At 38.0% G+C, this 24,305-nt stretch overlaps 1 protein-coding gene across 1 annotated transcript in view; it reads right to left on the bottom strand.

The window, feature by feature from the left end:
• Positions 1-24,305, bottom strand: part of DGLUCY (D-glutamate cyclase) — a 77,417-nt gene that overhangs the window by 27,384 nt on the left and 25,728 nt on the right. Inside the window, 2 exon segments of the mRNA XM_027870109.1 lie at positions 6,050-6,149; positions 14,536-14,796. Of these exon segments, the coding sequence (XP_027725910.1) occupies positions 6,050-6,149; positions 14,536-14,796 (361 nt within the window).

Genomic DNA, 24,305 nt, shown 5'->3' with positions numbered 1-24,305 from the left:
AATGACAGGTAGATGAGATTGCCTGGAAGGTCCCTTCCAGCTCCAAATCTATAATGCAATGATCCTAATATCCTTATGGCGTGTGGCCATAAGAAGCAAGATGAACAAAGCTTGAGAAGCTCTGAAGTAGAAGATGGGATGGTCCCAGAGGAAAAAAAAATGAGTTTATTTGACATTTCCTGTGAAACTTAATTTTTACGTCATCAAATAAAGCACAGAGTAGAAGCATCTTTAAGGACCCTGACTCAGAATGTCCAATCCTGCTGCAATAAATGTCAGGGGGCAGGCCCACGTTCTTTTGCTGAGCTAGGATTTTATTGCTTGAAATGAGGAGGCAGGGGCTTGGGCAATTTTATGTTATACAGGGATTTTTGCTGCAAAGGTAACAAGTACTTCCATTTATGTGTTGTTAAACTGAGTGAGAAGAGACTGGCAGCTTTCACCTGGCTTTCTGTTTCCCTCTGGGTCTTATTGCAGTTAAAATGAGAAATGAGTTTAAAATAAGAATCCCCACTCAGATCAATATGTCTTTCCCTTCCTGAAGGAATACACAGCACTGCTCCCTCTGTCTGAACCTTTCCACAGAAGGAGAATTAAATGACACACTGTGCAGAGGTGTATTGATTTTTCAGGCCAGAAGGGGCCACTTAGCTATGGAAAGAGGCAATTAACTAATTGGTACCTTCTGGTCTGGAAGAATTAATGCATTTCCCCCAAAGAAAGCAATTTACTCTTTTGCCATTACAGAATGTGGCCTGCTACCCTTTCCTTACCAAATACAGGAATGCCTTTTTTTCTGACTGTTGGGGAATAAGGAATTTTCCAATAACTGATGCTAAACTTTTGCACAAAAATTTAACCATTTGGATGAAAATTTTTCTAAAATGTACTTACTATACACTTATCTGTCAGATTAAGCAGAAGATATAGATTAGAATATAACCTTCTAATCACTCTGGGTCATTTGTTAGAAACACACATAACCGGGCTCTTCAGTGATACAGTGATACCCTTTAGGATGCTGGAATAGACAGGGCTGTTTGCCTCACACTAAAAGGCCCCCAACTGTTGTGGTTTTTATATTTCTGCTGTTTCCTTCCTTCTTATCAGATTGTCACCTGTCACTTTTCCCTCCCATCCCCATTCTTGCTTTTAGTGGTATCTTCTCTCTCATCCCCACCAAGGATGCACCAATCTCATGTGGGACTGAGGAACCAGATAATCATATTAGGACTATATATATAAAATAAAGTTACTCATTTAAGCCAAAATGAGGGGGCTAGGATCCTTCCCATGGAATAAAGGAAATGGGGTTTTTTGTTTGTTTTTGTAAGGCAACTTGACACAATGAAGAGAGAGCTGGCCCTGAAACCAAGAGGACCAGAGAAGTCTCCTCTCTGACCCATGCTGGTGGTGTGACCCTGGGAGAGTCACAGTCTCTTAGTACTGACAGGTGAAAATCAATCCTGACTGATGAACAGTTAATGAAGGGGTGGGCATAGTAATGAGTAAGTGGGCTAAAAGTCTTCAGCTCCTCTGCTGAGAACGTGGCTTCATCATGAGATTCAGCTGCCTCCAGGATTCTGGACAAAGAAACTTATCCCTCTACCCAGACCACTCTGGTTGGTTTTGTCCTTCTTGAGCTGGGTTATTCTAGACTCCAATGGAAGGGTGCAAGGGCATAGACTTGATGTTCTGGGGCTGGAATTCACCTAGACTAGATTCTGTTTACACTCTAAACAAAAATAAGTTCTCCTAGTTGGCTGCTGGTTTGCCCTGGTAGAGAGCTTTTTTTCATCTGGGAGTTCTCTATACTAATAAATTCACAGGTCCAGTCTCTATCTCTATTGCCTCTACTCTGCAATCTATATTCTGAAAGAATGAGGTTGCTAGTATTCTGCCAGGTAAAGAAATAGAAGACCTAATTTTCTTCTTTACCGATAAGATTGAAGTCATTTGTCACGAGCCTCCTAATCTTCCCTCCTCCACAACTCAAAACCTCACCACGTTTTCACACATCTTGCATATTCAATCAATCAAGAAGCATTTACTTATAAACCACCTACCATGTGCTACGCACTGGAAATATAGAGAACGAAACCCTCTCTACTCAACAGGAGCTCACGTTCTAATGGAGAAGACAAGGACATATGTAAGTACATGCAGAATAAATATAAATAGTCTAAGTACAAATAAAGATAAATACAAGATAGCTTGGGAGAGGGGACTCTAGTATTTGGGGGGATCAGGAAAGACTTCATACAGAAAATGGTGCTTGAGCCTCATCTGGAGGAAAGAGATGGGACTCTGAGGGCAAGCTGAGGAAGACGTGAATTTAATCATCTCTTTTTCTTTATACACTGGTTCCTTCCCTGATGCTAATAAATATACTTAGATCTTCACATCCCAATGTTTACTTAATCCTGCTGTCTCAAGCTATTGTTCTATAGCTCTCCTCCCTGTCATAGCCTAAGTCCTTGGCTCCTTGCAGTTACCACCAATTTTTCAAGTTTTACTTATTTTCTTAAATCCTAAAAATCTGGCATCTACCCAACCATCCATTTGAAAGTGTTCTCCCCAAGCTTATCAATGGCTCAACTTGATGGCCTTTGCTTAGTCTTCATCTTTCTTGACTTCTTTACAGAGCTTGATACTGTTGACCAACTTCTTCCTCTATCCGGACAGTAATCTTTTCTGGTTCTTCTCCAATATGTCTGACATGCCTTCTCTGTCACCTTTTCTGAATCTGCCTCCCCTTTCTTGATACTCTGGCCTCCAGAGCCTTTCCTGTTTCTCTTCCTACCTCTTACTGGGTCATATTCTTTCTCCTACCCTTTAAGTGTAGCTGCTCATCAGGCTCTGTCTTCTCTTTTCTCCTTATACTCTCTCCTTTGGTGATTTCATCAGTTTGCATAGGTTTGGGTTATCACTTTCCCATATGTTTATATTCACTCCCAATCTCTCCCCTGAGTTCCAGCCCCACGTTCCCAACTGTCTGCTATACATTCTCACCTAGATGTGCTGCAAGGCACTTCACATTCAATTTATCCAGAACTGAATCTATCATCTTTTTCCCTAAACCTGCCTTGACTTCAATTTCTTTTGAAATTGGAAATTTTCCAATTTTTTTACATGAACCCAGATAAATATTACACAGGGGAAAAAAAAAGAAAGAGGTAAAGGAGAGATCAGATAAATGATCTAGGAAAATTTGAGATGGGAAAGAACACTAAAAACTGGAGATATGAGGAAAGAATTCATGGAGAAAGTAGTACCTAAGCTGAATCTTTCAGAAAAATTTTTATTCAATCATTGATCAGTCTGGTCAATTTGGTTTCTGTTGTGTTGTGTCCAGCTCTCCACAACCCCATTTGGGGTTTTCTTGGCAAAAATACTGGAGTGGTTTGCCATTTCCTTCTCCAGCTCATTTTATAGAGGAGGAAACTGAGGCAAATAGGGTTAAGTGACTTGCTCAAGGTCACACAGCTAGTAAGGGTCTGAGGCTGGATTTGAACTCATGAAGATGAGTCTTCTTGACTCCAAGCCCAGTGATCTCTCCACTGAGCCACTTAGCTGCCCCTCGTGACAATTTTACCTCCCTATTATCTTTTATACCCTATTCTCCTCTCCAGTCATATCGCTACCACCATTCTTCAGGCCCTCACATCCTCTTTCTTAGACTATTTTAATATATTCTGAACTGATCTCTCTGTATCCTGTCTGTCCATCCTTCACACAGCTACTAAAACAATCATTCTAATGCACAAGACTGATCATGTCGCTCCTCTGCTCAAAAACCTCCAGTGGCTGCCTATTGCCTCTAGAAGAGAATACAGATTCCTTACTCTGACACTTAAGATGCTCTGCAATCTGGATCCAATAAGCTCTTCCAGATTTACTTCACTCTCCTTCTCTTCATGCACCCTAATATCATCCCATGTGCTCTTGCCCTTACACCAAGTACAGGCTAATTTCCATAGCTAGAAAGCACATCTTTCACATTGATATTGGTCAGAATGCTTTTCTTTCTTTAAGGCCAGTTCAGATATCTCCTCCATAAAACCTTCCTTTGTCCTCCCAGCTGAAAGAAAACATCATCCTTCCTGTTTTTTTTAATGTTTTGTTTAGATACTGCTTTGCCCCATCACATGCTATCTTGTGTCACATATATATATATATATATATATATATATATATATATATATATATATACATATGTGTGTGTGTGTGTGTATATGATTATTATATGGCATATGTGATTATTCTTTATCCCACTAGTAGGTTGTAAATTGTTTGAGGGTAGGGGCCATATTGTCATTATCTTTTATCTTCCGCACTTAGCATAAGGCCTTGAATGGGCTTTTTTTAAGATATTTTATTTTTTTCCCCAATTACATGTAAAAACAATTTTTAATGTTCATTGGTTAAGTTTTGAGCTCCAAATTCTATCCCTTCCTCTCTTTCTCCCTCTCTCCCCCGCCTCCAAGAGACAGTAAGCAATCTGACATAGGTTATACGTGTGCAATCATGAGAAACATTTCTATATTAGTCATTTTGTGTAAGAAAACTGAAAAGAAGGAAGAAAGTATGTTTCAATTTGCATTCAGATTAAATCAGTTCTTTTTCTAGAGGCAGAGAACATTTTTCATCCCAGTCCTTTGGGACTGTCTTAGTACAATATTGCTGTTACTGTGTACAATGTTTTCCTGGTTCTCACTTAACTTTGCATCAGTTCATGTGAGTCTTTCCAAGTTTTTCTAAAATCACTCTGCTTGTCATTTCTTATAGCAAAATAGTATTTTGTATATTATAGCTTGTTTAGCCATTCCCTAATTGATGGGCATCTCCTCAATTTCCAATTCTTAGCCACCACAAAAAAGAGCTGCTATAAATATTTTTGTATAAATACGTTCTTTTACCTTTTTAAAAATCTCTTTGGAGGGGCAGCTAGGTGCTGCAGTGGATAGAGCTCCAGCCTTGGATTCAGGAGGATCTGAGTTCAAACAAGCCTCAGACACTTGACACTTACTAGCTGTGTGACCCTGGGCAAGTCACTTAACCCCAATTAACTCACCAAAAAGCAAAAAAACAAAACAAAACAAAAATCTCTTTGGGATACAGACCTAGTTGTGGTATTGCTGGATTAACTGGTATGCAGTTTTATAGACTTTTGGGCATTATTCCAAACTGCTCTCCAGAATAGTTGGATCAGTTCACAACTCTGCCAACAGTACATTAGTGTCTCAGTTTTCCCACATGACCTCCAACATTTATAATTTTCCTTTTTTGTCCTATTAGCCGATTTTATGGTTGTGAGGTGATACCTAACAGTTGTTTTAATTTGCATTGCTCTAATCAATAGTGATTTAGAGCATTTTTATATGACTATGGATAGCTTTGATTTCTTTGTCTGAAAATTGCCTGTTCATATCCTTTGACCATTTATCAATTGGGAAATGACTTGTATTCTTATAAATGTTGCTTAGTTCTTTATATATATTTGAGAAATGAGGCCCTTATTACAGATACTTGTTGCAAAATCCCCCCCCCCCCAGTTTTCTGCTTTCCTTCTAATTTTGGTCACATTGGTTTTGTTTGTGCAAAAACTTTTTAATTTTATATAATCAGAATTATCCATTTTACATTTTATGATGTAAAATGTATCTCTATCTTGTTTGTTCCTAAATTATTCCCTTATCTATAGATTTTATGGGTAAACTCTTTCATGCTCTCCTAATTTGCTTATGGTATCACCCTTTATGTCTAAATCACATACCCATTTTGACCTTATCTTGGTATACTGTGTGAGATGGTGATCTATACCTAGTTTCTGTCATAATGTTTTCCAGTTTTCCCAGTAGTTTTTGTTAAATAATGAGTTTTTGTCCTAAAAGCTTGGATCTTGGGTTTATAAAATAATAGATTTTTAACAAATACTTGAATGAAAATTTTTAATGAATGAATGAGCAAACAGAATGTTATTTCACCTTAGGGGAAATAGTCACAGAACTCTGAGCTTTTCAACGTAATACTATGGGATAAGACATACCTTGGTGAATTGGGATCCCCATCCTTACACAAAAACATGAAAGCTGATCCTATTTCCTGACCTTGGTAACTTAACAGAGGTATTGTGGTCTTCAGAACACCTAAAACAAAGAAAACAGATGAGACTATCTTCCAGAATTGCATTTGGGAAGGGAATAATCATTTAAGAAGCACCTACTATGTGCCAGGCACTGTGCTTAGCGTTTTTACAAATATCATCTCATTTTATTCTCACAAAAACCTTGTGAGTTAGGTGCTATTATGATCCTCACTTTACAGTTGAGAAAACTGAGATAAATGGAGATTAAGTGGCTTGCCCAAGATCACAGGTCTAGGAATTGACCAACACTAGATTCTAACTCAGGTCTTCCTGACTCCGGGGCCAGTGTTCTATCCACTGTGCCATCTTAGAAATCACTACCATTATCATCAATAAACATTCATCAGCTTACAAGTAAGACATAAGTCCAGGTGAGCTAATACTTAGGCAGGGCATATTGGAAAAGAAAGTTGATTTCTTTCACTCTGTGGTTAGGTAGGCTGATGTAACTGTGATTGTGGCTGGTAAATAAGGGAGATTCACTTTCATTGATCATGATAAATGTTGTTTTAGGCACCTCAGCCATGCTAATGCCATTCCTTCTACTTAGAACCCCTTATTATCTCTGAACAATGGAAATCTTATCTGTCGTTCAAGATCCATCTTGCTTCTCTTCCATGAGGTCTTTCTGGTCCCACTCCAAAACCCCCAACTAGAACTAGTCTTTCTCTTTTATCCTGTTTGCTTGTAAGTCAACTTTTCTCTTTCTGTATTTTACTAGACACTAAGTTTGGGTTGGAGTATATTAAATTTGACAGATCAAAGTGCAACCATATCATGCTGCAGGTAACCTTAGTTGGAGATGTGAGACTGGAAGACTAGAGAGAGTTCAAGTATAGAGATATTCGTGAATTTATCTTATGTTCTCTGCTACAGTGTAAACTCCTGAGAGTAGGGAGTGTGTGTCTCATTCACCTTTGCTTGCCCCAGGAGTCCAGTATAGTGTCAACAAACGTTTGTTGAATTGAATTGGGGAGACAATATATCTTCCTATATTTTTCTATTTCTTCTCTATTGAATTGGGGAGACAGTATGTTGTCTCTACATCTTCAGCAGTTTGGAGAATGAGCATAACAGGAAGGACCTTTACAAAGCCAAAATTCAGACCTTGGGTTGACCCTTTCCATAAAGCTTTGTCAAATCAAGTGAAGTCCATCAAGAAGGATTTATTAATGCTTTGTAGGGAATACAAAGTATGGTCCTGAGTTTCAAAGAAAGGTTTTTGTTTGTGGTATGACTCAAAATAAGAATGACTTTGGTGCTATATTGCTGTTGGACTTTTTAAAGGTCTTTTTGAAATCCCATGTTGTTTCAATACAATTTAATTCAAAAAAACATTTATCAAGTATCTATTGCAGGTAAAGTTGTAGTAAATACTAGATCATATACAAAATTTAGCTAAGACATTATCTCTTTGCTCATGGAGCTTACACACTGTTAGGGATATATGGTATGTATGCAAATAACCACTAACATGATAAATGCATCAAGGAAGTCCTAGAAATGTCAGAGGTCAGAGTAAGAACAGTCATCTATAACTAGGGAAATTAAGAAAGGCTTCAGTTAAAAGGATGGATAGGAATGATCCACTCACCACCTTATAGAGCCACAGAAGTTAATAATCATTCTTTTGTTTAGCTGGAATCTTTGATTTTTGCAGCCTGAACTTCAAACCTTGCCAATCCCTTTCAGAGGTCATTCTAGGTATAGGTAATCATTTGAATGAAAGCACAAAGTAATAATTAGAGGCAGCTCGGTGACTCAGTGGATAGAGGGCTGTCAGGAAGACCTGCATTGAAATCCTGCCTCAGACACTTACTAACTGTGTGATGCTGGACAAGTCACTTAACCTCTGTCTGCCTCAGTTTCCTCATCTGTAAAATGTTGCATTGCTGAGAAGAGCTAAATCTATCAAAGATAGTCATAGCACAATGTTGCTGTTACAGTGTACAATGTTCTCCTGGTTCTTATCACTTCATTCAGCATCAGTCCATGTAAGTCTTTCCAGGTTTTTCTGAAATCTGCCTGCTCATCATTTCTTATAGCACAATATTATTCCATTACATTCCTATACCACAACCTGTTCAGCCATTCCCCAATTGATGGGCATCCCCTCAATTTCCAATTCTTTGCCACCCCAAAAAGAACTGCTGTAAATATTTTTGTACACGTCGGTCCTTTTGGGGGAAAAATTTTAACATCAAATTTCTCTGATAAAGGTCTCATTTCTCAAATACACAGAGAGTCAAATTTATAAAAATTAGAGTCATTCCTCAATTGATAAATGGTCAAAGGATATGAACATGTAGTTTTCAGAAGAAGAAATCAAAGCTATTAATAGTCACATGAAAAAATGCTCTAAATCACTACTGATTAGAGAAATGCCCATTAAAGCAACTCTGTGGTACTACCTTATACCTATGAGAGAGTCTAACATAAGTAAAAAGGAAAATTATAAATACTGGTAGGAATATGGAAAAATAGATTCCCTAATGCATTGGTGGAGGAGTTGTGAACTGGTCCAACCATTCTGGAGAACAGTTTGAAAGAATGCCCAAATGGGTATAAAACTGTACATACCCTTTGATCCGGCAATACCACTACTAGGTCTGTATCCCAAAGTATCAAAGAAAAGGGAAAAGGACACACATCTACAGAAAATATTTATAGGAACTCTTTTTGTGGTGGCAAAGAATTGGAAATTGTGAGGGGATGCCCATCAATTGGGGAATGGCTGAATAAGTTGTGGTATCTGATTGGGAGGAAATACTATTGTGCTACAAGAAATAATGAGGCAGGTGGTTTCAGAAAAATCTGGGAAGACTTATATGAATTGATGCAAAGTAAAGTGAGCAGAACCAGAACATTGTACACAGTAACAATATTGTAAAGGTGATCAACTGTGAAAGACAGCTACTCAGATAAATACAATGATCCAAGACAATTCCAAGAGACGTATGATGAAAAATGTTATCCATCTCCAGAGAGAACTAATGAACTCTGAGTCAAGATTGAAGCATACTTTTTTCACTTTCTTCATGTTTCATTTTGTTGTATTTTTTCAACATAGCTAATATGGAAATATGTTTACATGACTTCATGTATAATTGATATATTTCTTACCTCCTCAATGGGTGGAGGAGGGGTAGGAGGAAGGGAGAGAATTTGGAGCTCAAATTTTTTTAAAAATGAAGGTTAAAATAAATAAGTAGAAAAAATTAGGGGAAGAGAGGAAGGAGAGAGAAGGGAGAGAAAATAAATTCTTATTAATTGGAAAAAAAAGTTTGAAAAAAGGAATTTATGTTGTTACAATCTTCATGACCCGGTCTTTATTTTTCTTTTTTTTGCTTCTTAGTGTCTCTTGAATTAAAGACCTAATCAAAACAGGAAATATACTTAATTCACTTCACTTCTAAAATTCAGAACTGGTGAGTAGATCAATAGAGGGAAATTTCTCTTATTTATCATAGACCAACTCAAGAGTGGGATATGCCTTTGACCAGATTAAGAGAGTAAATTCTTAGTTTTCCAAGAAGATAGAACTACCCCACAGGGATGAGTACCAACATTAATATTATTACTGTTCATTTTGGTGAATAATTCAAAGACTCTAACTGAAACCTACATTCTTCTTTTCTTCATTGCTATTGAATTTGTACATCTTTGGGGAATTTCTTAATCTTGCATTTCGTTATTACTAAAAAATTATGTTAGAAATTGCTTGCATCAGAGGGCTTTCCTAATCAGCAAGAGGAATTCTGTTGAATTTCTGTCTCGGAAAGAATGTTTATCTATTAATAAGTTATATCTCTGGCAGATTCTAGTTAAGAGGCAGTTAGGCACCCCAGTGAATAGGGTGACAGACTTGGACCCAGAAAGACCTGAATTTGAATCCTGCCTCCAAAATATTAATTAGCTGTGTGACCTTGGATAAGTAACTTGACCTCCTTCAGCCTCTGTTTCTTCATCTCTAAAATAAGTTTAATAATAGCACTTAGCTCACAGGGTAGTTGTGTGGATCAAATAAGATATGAAAAATACTATGCAAACCTGAAAGCACTATACATGATAGCCATTAAAACACAGAGTAAATTGTTTTTCTCCCCTTTAGGTAGAAGGGCTTGCCTAGAGACTAGAAATTCTGCAAGCTGTGGGAACCCAGTGCATATAGTAATTGATTATTTTCCTGCTTTTCTATGATTAAGTGTAAAGAACTATATACAGTTAAGCTGTGATTACATGATCAATTTCATTATGCATACTTTTGTGTTTAAAGTTCTAAATCACAGCAGGGAAGCAAAGCTAGTGGAATTTCCCAGGGGGGGTGTAGATACCACAAGACTAAAGAGTCAATTGCATAAATCCACACATACCACTCTTTAAGACTCACCAGATGAGTGTTGCCACCCACAAAAAGGGCAGTGCTGGGAAACAGAGGTAGGTCTCTCAAGATCATAGAGAACATAGTGTTACCTCTGAGTACCTTCTGGTTTGGGCTGGAGCACCAACACTTGGCCCATACCACTGAAAAGGATCAGGCGCTTGGCCAGTAGCACTCCCTGGTAATTAAATAAGGAAGATTAATCTGACAGCAGAGTAAAGGATGGTTTGGAAGGGGCATGGGAAGACCCATTAGGAAATTATTGCAATAGCACAAGAGTGCAGTAGTAAGGGCCTACACTAGGGTGGGAGCAGGAGGAATAGAGAGGAAGCAGAGATCCCAGAGAAATTATAAAGGTAAAGTTGATAGGACTTGGAAACTGGTTTGAGATGAGAGGGAAAAGAAGCACCAAAAAATAACATAAAGATTTTGAAGACTTAAATGAATGGTAGTAATAATAATGATTGGAATGATGAAATCAGGAGAAGCAGGTTGAGAGGGCAAGATGGTAACTTTGGTTTGGAGCATGCTCAGTTTGAGGTTTCAGTGAGGCATTCAAGTGCAGATATTCTATAGGCAATTGAAAATATGGGAGTAGAACTCTGGAGACTAGACACATAGAGGATAATTATAACAACAATAATATCTAGCATTTATAGAGTGCTTTGAGGTTGCAAATTCATTTACAAATAAATATTATCTCATTTTATCCTCATAACAACCCAAGGAGATGGGTACTATTATTATCCTCATTTTACAGAAGAAGAAACTGAGACTGAGAAATATTAAGGGACTTGCCCAGGACCATGTAATTAATAAGTGTTTGAGGTCAGATTTTAACTCGGGTCTTCCTGACTCTATGTTCAGCACTGTACCACCTAGTGATTTCTCTCCCTCCTTCCCTCTTCCTTCCCCTCTTTTAATATACATATATGTATACATATATACACATATAGATACATGCATGTATGTGTATGTATTCTGTGTTGTGTTGTGTGTGTGTGTGTGTGTGTATATATATACACACACACACGTATATTTGTGAATTATTGGCATATAAGTCATCATTGAAGCCCCAGAGATTGTCAAGAACAAAGAATAAAAAGAGAATAGTTCAAAGACATAACCTTAGGAAATACCCATTTTAAAGAGAATGGAAAGAGGACAAAGAGTCACAGGGAACAGATGATTAGAGCAGCAATTAGAGAACCAGGAATATGGTATTTCTGAAGTCAAAGGAGAAGAGCCCCATTAATGTGCTTCCATTAAGAGGAAGTGGTCAACAATATCAAATGCTTTAGAGATGTCAAATGGATGAGAACTGAAATAAGACCATTTTCCTGTTCTGGGCCTCATTTTCCTCACTGGTAACATGGGAGAGGATGGATTTAATGTTCTGTGATTTTCCTTCCAGTTCTAAAATTCTATTATTTGTTTATTGGAAGGTCATTGCTGACCTTTAAAAGAGTAATTTCCATTGAATGGTGACAAGAAAAACACCATTACAAGGGGTTGAGAAGAGATGAAGAAGGAAAGGCATCAAGTGTAGGTCACTTTTTCAAGAAGGTTAGTAATGAAAGAGAGGAGAGAGATGGAATGGTACCTGGATGGTCAAGACTCAAGGGACAGATTTTTTTTTTTTTTTTTTTTTTTTAGGTCTAAGGAGAACCTGAGCATATTTGAGGACAGACGGGGAGCATGGTAGGAGAGGTACTGGCAGCATCTCTTTTACATAGGTTGGGCTGGTTTTTCTTTATGGGGCCAATGAGGCCAACCTTGGGGTTTCATTGGTCCAGGAGACCATTGGCATGGCTTCCTCATGACGATTTGGCATGTGGTGGTATAATGGAATTCTCACAGCCCTATGGGATGTCTTTCCAACCCAACACTCCTGTGGCAAATGTAGAGGCACAGAAGAAAATCGTCCATTTGAGTTAGTTAGTAATCATTATTACTTATATTGTAAATATAAGTAAATATATTGTAAACCTTATATTGTAAATAAATTTATTCTTACTGAATATTATGGCCCATGAGTATTTCATGGCACTCTAATTTCATACCTGTGTGAACTAGTATGATCTAGGCTAGGCCCAGAAGAAGAAGCAAGCAATGAAAAGGGAGAAAATCAAAATAAATGCAAGTGAGGAGACAGTTGCAAGGTCCTCAGGAAAGCAGGAGATGGATCAAGGATGCAGATAACCACAGCAAGGAGTAGGCCTGCTTCTTCCTCTGAGACAGGATAGATGGTGATGCTGAGAAATGCTGAGGGAGTTCTCCTAGGATGGCCTCAATTTTCTCAATTAAGGAGGCTATAACATTAGGCTTGAGGGTGAAGGGATACTTCAGACAATGAGAAGAAGAATTATGGGAAATGAGTGACAGAGTCAATAAGAGTAGAGAATTACAGAGCAGTGATGAAGATCCAGATTATATCACCAACCATAAATTTATCATAAGTGAGATGTAGGCATTATAATAAGTGGATGAATGTCCCCATTGTCGTCCAAGGAATTTCTGCTTAGCAGTACTGCACGATCTTAGGTTTTCCCCAGATAATTGAAAATTATTTACATTCAAATCACAGGTAGGGTTGGAAAAATTTCCACTGGTCTTCAACTTTTTCTTCCAAATTTAATGAAAGCTTTCCAAAATCCACTGTATCAAATCATCCATTCAAGTCATAGGCTGAGCCAGATGGGGATCAGAATTTATGTACAGTGGGAGTGCACAGCTTGAGATTTGAGGAGATTGAATGAGTAGGGAGAATCAAGGTGACTCTAGGAACATGGTCAGCAAAAAAACGATCAAAGCAGCTGTAAGAACTGAAGTCAAAATCATTGTGTTTACTTGCTAAAACTATAAGCCTAATAGGATATAGAGTCACCACACTTCAAATATGGAAGAGACTATTAAGATCAAATGATTTTACAGAGAAGGCAACTGAGGCCCAAAGTAGTAAAGTGATTGGCCTTGATGTTGAGTCAGTGGTACCACCAGCATAAGCCAGGGAGATCTGAGGTCAAATCCCACCTCGGGCAGCTACTAGCTGTATGACTGTAAACAAGTCACTGAACCTCTGTCTCCCTCAGTTTCTTCATCTGTAAAATGAAAAGGTTGGGTTCCATGGCCTCTTAAGTTCCTTCCAGCTCTGTGTTCCTATGTTTTATATTATAAACCTACGTGCCTATGTTGCCTCTCTAGAGTCGCTGTGATTTTATGATTTTAAACTAATGACTTTCTGGGACTCAGGCCCTCTTATTATAAGAGTAAAAGCCTAAATGCTTCTCTGAGAGTGTAATTTGTTGGGGTGAGAAGGTCTAAAGGAGCAGGCTGTGAGATGCAGATTAGAATACCTATTCTCCTCCTCTAAACACCACTGGGAATCGGGAGGTAATGATGTAGAGATGGGTAGTGACTTCAAGCTGACATCACAACATATTTACCTATTTCTAGATCCTTTAATAAGTTGATAAACATTCCTGCTCTGACTCTAGAAGAGCGTTGCTACCCACAAAAGAGGCAGCCAGATGTCTCAGTGGATAGAGCACTGGGCCTGGAGTCAAGAAGACCTGAGTTCAAATCTAGCCTCAGATATTTACTAGCTGTGTGACCCTAGGCAAGTCACTTAACCTTATTTCATCATCTGTAAAGAGAACTGGAGAAGGAAATGGCAAACCACTCCAATATCTTTCAGTCTTGTCCAACTCTTCATGACCCCACTGACAGCATTAGCATGCTATGGTCCATAGGGTCATGAAGAATCAGACAGGACCAAAGGACCAAACAATAACAACCCACAAAAAGGGGAGAGGTGGGAGGTGGGTACACACACCTCTTGTCTAGCAATGAGTAGCCACTTAATAATGCTTGTGGTTTTGAATAAAATTGAATTCAGGCCTTCTCCACAGCCTAAGGCTATCCTAGGGAGCTGAAAGTGGTCAAAATACCATACAGAAAAAGTATCTAATCCATGCCCACATGAGTCTCATTTGGTTCAACTTACCCTGATTGACTGAGTCTTCAATAATCTTTCTGTGCAAGCTCATGGCTCTCTCATCAACAACAATGGCAACCTCCTTTTCTAAAGCTTGCAAAATGGCAGCCACTGCGATGGCTCCTGGGGGACCATCAGTCTCTTCAGGTGGGTCATGAGTGAAATGGGTAGGGAACCCAGTGGTGATGAGCACTGAACGAGCATGTGACAGAGACAGGGAGGCCTTCAGTAGTTCATCTTTGTTGAACAGATGCTTTATTCCTCAGTTCCCTAAAATCACAAAAGCTGTGTCTTACAAATATTTTTAAAATAAAAAAAGGATTAATTGCTTATGTGTATTTCAGTATTACTTTTCTTTGCTTTAAAGAAATTATTTTGGGCAAAAATATCAAAGAAGAACAATACCAAAAGGAAGGACAATGGTGCTGATGAGTTGAAGTCATTCACAGCTGGAATCACATCCGCCTAAGACTCTTACTAAATTGCCAGGCTTGTTTAGCCTGAATTCAAACCATCTCCTAGTGAAACTGCCATCCACATGGAAAAGGACATGCAAAGGTAAAGCAATTCCCCATGACAATACAAAAATATTAAATAATAGTTGAACATTATATATTGCGCTTTAAGGTTTATACAGCACTTTCCTCACAAAAAAAACCCAGGATATAGATAGTACAAGTATTATTATTCTCACTTTACAGATAAGGAAACTGAGCCTTTGAGACATGGTTTGTTGATTTAGGGACGAGACTTCTTATTTTATTTGTGTATGGAGATTTTGGTAAGGAATTCCCTCTTCCAGTGTGGGTCAGCACCAGCTCTGCAATTCAGAATTTCAGAGAGCACCCTGTTTTATAGATGAAGAAACTGAGGCTCAGAGTAAGCCTCATATATAGCTAAGATAGATGAGCCAAATCCCTTTCTACCATACCAGGCTACACAGATGGGACCCAAGTATAAACACTGGAACATTATAACATAGTGGATGGAGTGCTGAACTTGGAGGCAGGAAGATCTGAGTTTAAATCCCACTACAGACACCAACTCCTTCATTTAAGGAGAAGTTGAAGTTGAAGCTGTCATTTAAGCTGCCAGCCTCAGTATATTCATCTGTAAAAATGCAATAATATCTGTAGAACTTTTTTCACAGTGTTGTTGTAAGATGAGATAATGTATGTAAAGTACCTTTCAAACCTTAAAGCACTATATTAATGCCAGTTACTGCTATTACTATTATCATTATTATTAATGTTCAATATCATTTTTCCAATATCGGCTTATTTAAAGTCATGTGAAACTCAAAGGACCTGCTCAATTCCTAGAATTAAAGATGCCTTCTGATAAAAATATCATTTTATTCCCCAGGTTTATTAGTCTATTTTCCCCAAAGCTTTATGCTTCAGACTGACAAGAAGATACTATCCCGTCACCCGTTATTTACCTGCACTATGGGAGTAAAGGTAGGGGTGTGTTTCATATCCAAATGGTTTATCTTTGGAATGCATTATATAATACTTCGCAGCAGAGTTCCCTACCCAACAGCACTGTATGTAAGCCAATGTTAACATTAGAGGTCCTTGTCTCTTATTGTGTAGCCCCCCCACCCCACTCCCCGCCACACACACACAGAAAGCCTGAGAGAGTACTGCTGACTGAGAACATTTCAACTGTTTGTACAAGCTACTTTGTCTACACACACACACACACACACACACACACACACACACACACACACACACAAGGAGAAAGCCTGGGACAGTACTGGTGACTAGGAACATTTCAACTGTTTGTACACATTGATTCTCTAGGATTTTCTAAGTATAACATTGCATCATCTGCAAAGAGTCATTGTTTTATTTCCTCATTGCCTATTCCAATTCCTTTAATTTCTTTTTCTTCTCTTTTAACTATAGCTAACATTTCCAATACAATATTAAATAATAGAGGTGATAATGGACATCCTTGCTTCACCCCCTGATTGTATAGGGAAGGTTCCTAGCTAATTCTGATTACAGATAATGCTTGCTGATGGTTTTAGATAAAAATTACTTATCATGTTAAGGTAAGCTCCATTTACTCCTATGTTCTCTAGTGTTTTTAAGAAAAATGGTTGTTGTGTTTTTTCAAAGGTTTTTTCTGCATCTATTGATATAATCACATGATTTTGGTTAGTTTTGTTACTGAAACAGTCAATTATGCTGATACTTTTCGCAATATTAAACCAGTACTGCATGCCTGGTATAAGTCCCATCTGGCCATAGTGTATGATCCTTGTGATACATTGCTAGTTATTTTTAACTCTTTGCTAGTTATTTTATTTAAAATGTTTGTATCAGTATTAGGGAAAATAGTTTATAATTTTTTTTTCTCTGGTTTGGGTATCCGCACCATATTTGTATCATAAGAGGAATTTGGTAGGACTCCTTCTTAGCCTATTTTTCCAAACACTTTATATAGTATTGAAATTAACAGCTCTTTAAATGTTTAGCAGAATTTGCTTATGAATCCATCTGATACTGGGGATTTTTTCTTAGGAAGTTCATTGATAGCTTGTTTAATTACTTTTTCTAAGACTGGGGGTTGTATTCAAGTATTTTATTTCTTCTGTTAATCTGGGTAATTTATATTTCCATAGATATTAATTAATTTCATTTAGATTGTCAAATTTATTGACGTATAATTGAGCCAAATAGCTTCTAACAATTGTCTTAATTTCCACTTCATTGGTGGTGAATTCACCCATTTAATTTTTGATACTAGTAATTTGGTTTTCTTCCTTCCTTTTTTTAATCAAATCAACCAAATGGTTTATCTATTTTATTGGTTTTTTCCATAAAAGTAGCTTCTGTTACTATTAGTTCAATGGTTTTCTTACTTTCAACTTTACTAATCACTCTTTTGATTTTCTAGATTTCCAATTTGGTGTTTAATTAGGGATTTTTAATTTGTTCTTTTTCTAGTTTTTTTTTTTTAGTTTCATGCCCAATTCATTAATCTGCTTTTTCTCTATTTTATTGATGTAAGCAATTAGAGATATAGATTTTCCCCTAAGTACCACTTTGGCTGCATCCCATAAATTTTGGTATGTTGTCTCATTGTTGTCATTTTTTAATGAAATTATCAATTGTTTCTGTGATTTGTCCTTTGCCCATTTGTTTTTTAGGATTAGATTTTTTTAAATGTCCAATTAATTTTTAATCTCTGTTTCCATTGTTTACTTTTTAATATCATTTTTATTGCCTTATGATTTGAAAAGTATGTGTTTACTTTTTTTGCTTTTCTGAATTTGGTTGTAAGGTTTTTATATTCTAATACATGGTCAATTTTTGTGTAAGTGCCATGCACTGCTAAGAAAAACATATATTCCTTTCTATTCCCATTCAATTTTCTCCAGAGATCTATCATATCTAAGTTTTCTAGAATTTTATTCACCTCTGTAACTTCTTTCTTGTTTAATTTTTGGTTATATTTATCTAGTTGTGAGAGGAGAAAGTTGAGGTCCTCCACTAGTATAGTTTTATTACTTATTTCCTCATGTAACTCATTCAACTTCTTCAAAAATTTAGATGCTATGCCATTTGATGCATATATATTTAATATTGATATGACTTCATTGTCTATGGTACCTTTCAGTAAGATATTGTTTCCTTCTTTAACTCTTTTAATTACATCTATTTTTGCTTTTGCTTTGTCTGAGATCATGGTTGCTACCCCTGCTTTCTTTGCTTTGGCTGAAACACAATAGATCCTGCTCTAGTCCCTTACTTTACCCTGTGTCTATCTCTCTGGTTCAAATGTGTTTCTTGTAAACAACATATTGTAGTGTGTTTCTTGTAAACAACATATTTTAATCCATTCTACTATCCACTTCTATTTTATGAGAGTTCATTCCATTCATGTTCATAGTTATAACTGTGTATTTCCCTCCATGCTATTTTTCACCTGTTTATCCCGCTGTCTCTTACCCCCCACCCTTTTCCTCCTCCTAAGTGTTTTACTTCTGATCACTGCCTTCCCCAATATACCCTCCCTTTTACTAGTTCCCCCTCCCCCTTCTATGATCCCTCTCCCTTATTACTTCCTTATAAGTTAAGACAGATTTCTATAACCAACTGAGTGTGTATGTTATTCCCTCTCTGAATTACTTTTGATGAGAGTAAGATTTAAATTTTGCCTGCCACCCCCCCATCTTCCCCTCCATTATAATAGCTCTTTCATACTTCTTTTATGTAGGATGATTTATCCCCATTCAATCTCTCCTCTCCTTCTTCTTCCAATGTGATTTTCTTTCTCACCCCTTTATTTTGATTTTTTTGGGGGTATAATCATATCAAAGTCACCTTATAGCCACACTTTCTGTCTCTGTATACTCCTTCTAATTGCTCTTATTTGTAGCTCTTAACTTTATTACTTATATTTTCTTGCCATATAGAAATATAAACAGTTTAGCCTTATTAAATTTCTTATTTTTCTCTTTCTTGTTTCTTTTCTACCTGTTTATGTTTCCCTTGATTGAGTCTTATATTTGGAGATCAAATTTTTTCACTCTGGTCTTTTAATTAGAAGTGTTTGAAAGTCTCCTATTTCATTAAATATCTGTTTCTTTCCCTGAAATATTATATTCAGTTTTGCTGGGGAGGTAAACCTTGGTTGTAATCCTAACTCCTTTACCTTCCGGTATAAATCATATTCCAAGTCCTCTGGTTCTTTAATGTGGAAGCTGTCAGATCTTGTGTAATCCTGATTGTAGCTCCATAATATTTGAATTGTTTCTTTTTGGCTGCTTGTAATACTTTCTCCTTGATCTGTGAGCTCTGGAATTTGGCTATGATGTTCATGGGTGTTTTCATTTTGGGATTGCTTTCAGGCAGCAATTGGTGGATTCTTTTAATCTCTATTTTGCCTTCTGGTTCTAATATATCAGGGCAGTTTTCTATGATAATTTCTTGAAAGATGTCCAGGCTTTTTTTTTTTTTTTTTTTTTTAAACCACGGCTTTCAGGTAGTCCAATAATTTTTACATTATTTCTCTTTGGTTTATTTTCTAGGTTAGCTGTTTTTCCAATGATAAATTTCACATTTGTTTTTTTACTTTTTAAAATTTTGTTTTATCATATCCTGATGTCACATAGATGTTGCATTAGTTTCCATCACGTATCCTGGTGACGCATTAGTTTCCACTTGTTCAACTGCAATTTTTAAGGAATTATTTTCTCTAGTGAACTTTTGTACTTCCTTTTCTCGTTTGGCCAATTCTATTTTTTAGGGAGTTATTTTCCTCAGTAAATTTTTGTATTATCTTTCCCCATGCTATTGACTCTTTTTTTTCACGACTCTCTTGCATTATGCTTATTTCTTTTCCCAATTTTTTTCTACTTCTCTAATTTGCTTTTTCAAATCCTTTTTAAGCTCTTCTAGGAATTATTTTTGGGCCTGAGACCAAATTACATTTTTCTTTGAGGCTTCACGTGTAGCCATTTTGATAATATTGTCCTCTTCCAAGTTTGTATCTTGATCCTCCTGATCACCATAGTAACTTTCTATAGTCAAGCTCTTTTTTTGGGTTTTTTTGTGTATTTTTTTTTTTTTGACTTGGTGTTTTTATATGAGAGTTGGACTCTGGTCCTGCACTGTACCAGTCCCAGGTTTTTTGTGCTGGAGCTCTGGGTCTTACTGCTGGCTTTCACTGGGCTTCAGGGTTTAGCCGCTTGCTTCTCTGGAGGGTAGGCTTCCCTTCTGGCTTGTACTGTGGGAGGGCCCTTACTGTTGGCCTCCCCTGGGTATGGGGCTTAGCTGCTGGCCTGCTCCAGGGGTGGGGCCTTGTTGCTAGACTGCTATAGTAACAGCTGGAGGAGTGATCTTGCTGCTGGTCTGCCCCAAGGGTGGGACCCTGCTGCTGGATTGCTATGGAAACAGGGTTCTCCCTGCTGCTAGGCCCCAGGGGTAGGGGTCTTTCTGTTGGCCATCCCCAGGGAAGGGTTTTACTGTTGGTCAGCAGTGGGGTCGCTGGTAGCTTGTGCTGGGGTTGGGGTCACTAGGGTGGGGCTTTGCTGGGTTACACAGACTGCTAGCTTCCCTAGGGGGATGTTGGTTTGCAGGAGGGCAGGACCTTGATGGTGGATTGCCCCAAGATTGGAGCCTTGCTGCAGGCCCCCTGCTGTGAGACGGCTGCTGCTGCTGCTGCTGCTGCTGCACCACCTCCCTCTTCTCCTACCCCAGAGAGACAGAGCTTTCCTGACAGGCTGGTAAACTGCTTCCCTGTTCCTAGACCAATTCTGAGGTGGTTTTCTAGCTGTTTGGAGGGGAATTCCGGAGGGCTTCAAGAGATCATTCCTCTCTCCACCATCTTGGCACCAGAAGTACCACACAGATGTCAAAACTGAAGTCCAGAGAGGGTGATTTGCCTGAGGTCGTAGAGATGGTAAGGCTGGAATACAAGTCCAAGTCTTTCGACCACAAATCCAGAATTGCTACCTTTGGGACTGTATTTAAAGCTGGAAGGGATCTAGTACAAACCTCTCACTCTACAGATAAGGAAACTGAGAACTAGAGAAGGCTCAAGGCCGAGGTGTGTTGATAAATGTTTAGGAACCAGCTCTCTGAGGAAAAAGAAATGAATGCAATATACATTTTTAAGTTTAATCTGAGCTATTAATATTTTCTCCATCATTTAAGTCAATCAACAAACAATAAATCAAGCCTAATTTGTAACTTTGAGGATTTTAAAAATGTAAATGCTTACAGTGAAAATTTTAAAAACGCTGGTTAGAACTGGCTCTAACACACTTCTGACCAAGCCATACAAGTAGTAACAGCTAGGATTTAAATCCAGACTATTTGACTCAAAATCCAGGAGTCTTATTCTTCTATCCAACAGATACTCGAGATCATGTGCCTATACTACTGCTGCAGTAAAGACACAATAACTAATAATGATTCCCCCTATCCCGACCAGCCTCAGTTTCCTCATCTGTAAAAATTAAATCAGCCATTCTTAACCTTTTTTGTGTCACGGACCCCTTTGGTGGTCTGATGAAGCCTATAGACCCCTTTTCAGAATGTTTTTAAATATATAAAACAAAATACACAAAGCTACAAAGGGAACCAATTATACTGAAAATGTTAATTTTTTAAAAAGAGTTCAAAGACCGTAAAGTTAAACACCTCTGAGCTACATAGTCTATAAGGTCCTTCCCAGGTCTAATATTATATGTTCTAAATTCTTCACAGCGTTGGTCAAGCATAGTGAATGTACTTAGCTCCCTCTGGTGGCCGCTGGTAATCCTCTTAATTTAAGATGTAGAAAAGGCCTTTGACTATATGGAGCTTCTTCTCTAGAGTTGAACTTCTAGGCCTCTTTCAGTGACCTTACTCCAACCAAGGAACAAACAGAACCATCCATAGAACCCTAGTCTGAAGCCCAAAGAATGCCTTCCTGAATATCTTGAGGTATACTCGGCCTGAGATGGACCGAGTTTGCCTACACTTAGGCCCCAGCATTCGGTCACAAAGGTGGTGGCTGGTATGATCATGCCAATCTGACCAAAGTAGCTGCTAGTTATTCCACAGTTTCCTAAGGGATGGAATGCAGGTTTTAGCTGGAGGGGCTTAGTGTGGATACTTGGGCAGGTAAGGAAGGAAAAAATGATATAGGACTTATCTGATCTGGGAGTATCAGAGAAAGAGGTGCTGAGCAAGGACAGGTAAAGATGATCTGCCTCATCCTTAACAGGGTCCAATCTATCCTGAACCTAAACCTATCCTTACTCCCACGTCCAGGGGTCCAAGAAGTCTCAGAGAAGCAGCATGGGGTAATGATTAGAAAATATGTCTCTAAGTCAGGAAATCTGGGGTTCAAGCCCTGTCTATGTCACATGCTAGCTATGTGACCCTGGGTGAGTCACTTCCTCTCAATGGTGTAGAGGAGGTGCCAACCTACACTGGTAGAGAGAATATCCTCATTGGGAGTTCTCTTGGGTCATGATATAGCTCAAACATTGTTCTTTCAAGTGCCTCCCCCCAGAATCTGTGTTAAAAAGTTTCAAAAGATCCACAGTTCTTAATGGTCTTTTAAATGCAAAGTAGAGTCCCAGAACTCCATTTAATCCAGTCCCCCAAATAGTCCCAAACTTAACATTCTCTATGGAGGGGCCAGGAGATTGTAATCGACCCTAAATACAAATTGCAAATTTGTATGCAAATTCAAGAAACAGACAACATTGTATGAATTTTTCAGACCTGCCAAGTACTTATAAGTCCCTGTCCCCTCCAAGTAAAAAGAGTAAAAAACAGAAAATTTGAATAAAACAAATGACTAACAAAAAAGGAAAAGGAAAAACTGAGCTTCTTCTCAGAGGGAAACTTCTCTAATCCCAAATGAATTCCTAGATTATAAGAGACTCTTCCCTAGGGGGGAGCACAAGTAGAATTCTGCAAACAAGGAATGGGTGGGGGAATAGGTGTCACTTGACCCTCACTTTGAACTGATGCAGAGTGAAGTGAGTAGAACCAGGAAAACAATTTACGCTTTAACAACAACAACATTATAAAAATGAACAATTTTGAAAGACTTAAGACCTCTGGTTAACATAATGATGAACCAAGATTCTAGAGCACCAATGATTTTGAATGCTGCCCATCTCCTGACAGAGAGGCAATGAGCTCTCTGAGTCAGAGTAAGATATACATTTTTGGATGTGGTCAATGTGGGGATATGTTTTGCTTGACTATGTACATATGCTGGAGAGGTTTTATTTTTCGTGGAAGGGGGTACTAAGAAGAGGTGGAAGGAAGAGTGGGTAAGTGCTTATTATTTTTTAATTTAATTAGGAAAAGATGCAATTTTATTTTTGCCAAGTTTATGGCAAAGAACTTGACAGTGGTTTTTCGAAGTTGTTTTTAACATATATTATCTATAACATTTAAATCACTTTTCAAACCTTAAAGCACTACATAAATGCTAGCTATTATTTTGTGTTTCTTTAATTATCACTGTATGTAGGGAAAAATTTAGAAGTTAGGCTTCCGCAGCAGAACAAGGGAATTCCAAGATCTTGTGGATAGTCCCTCGACCAATCAGAAAACATGCCAAACATTCTGTAAACAACCAGTTCCTTAAGAAAGAGCCCTGGAGGCTAAATTGGTTGCAACCTGTTGGGGTCACGGTCAGGGCAAAGGCTTTTCTCCAGCTTGCTTAATAAGCTTATTGAATATTAACTGGCACACCCCAAGGGCTGAGATAGCGGCCATTTTTGAACATGGGACGCAAGAATTGGGAGGCCTTAATATGAGGAGGATCATGGGATGGGCGATTCAGGAAGAGTGTAACTCAGATGAGCTGGTCCTATCCTAGCTCTGATGGGAGGAGCAGGATCTTACTAACAGTATAAAACCTGGCTCTCACTTCTGTACAGTGTGCCTCTCCCACCAGGGGGCGCACCCAATTCTTGCAAGAATTGTAACAAGCAATTCTTCTTTCACTCCAGACTTAGTTTCATTATTAAGAGTGAGACTCCACCCAGCATTACAACTTGGAAAGCAATGGGCTGCAGGCAACTTGCCCTGGCTAACTTCCCAACTCTGCTGAGGGGATTCAAGGGGCTCTATTTCTAACACTGTAGTTGCAGTTTTTATAGTGATTATTAACAATTTTTGTATCCTGTTTTTAAAAAATTTTCTTATTCTTTGACCACTATTCATTGTAGAATTGGAATTATTGCAACTTTTAATAATCCTTTATATCTTTTATGTGTCTAATTTTTATCTATCATACATGCCATG

This window comes from Vombatus ursinus, unplaced genomic scaffold (genome assembly GCF_900497805.2).
Source record: "Vombatus ursinus unplaced genomic scaffold, bare-nosed wombat genome assembly UNPS02014794.1, whole genome shotgun sequence".
Classification (NCBI taxonomy): Eukaryota; Metazoa; Chordata; class Mammalia; order Diprotodontia; family Vombatidae; genus Vombatus; species Vombatus ursinus.
The sequence above is the reverse complement of the archived record's forward strand: the minus strand, read 5'-3'. Positions and strand labels throughout refer to the sequence as shown.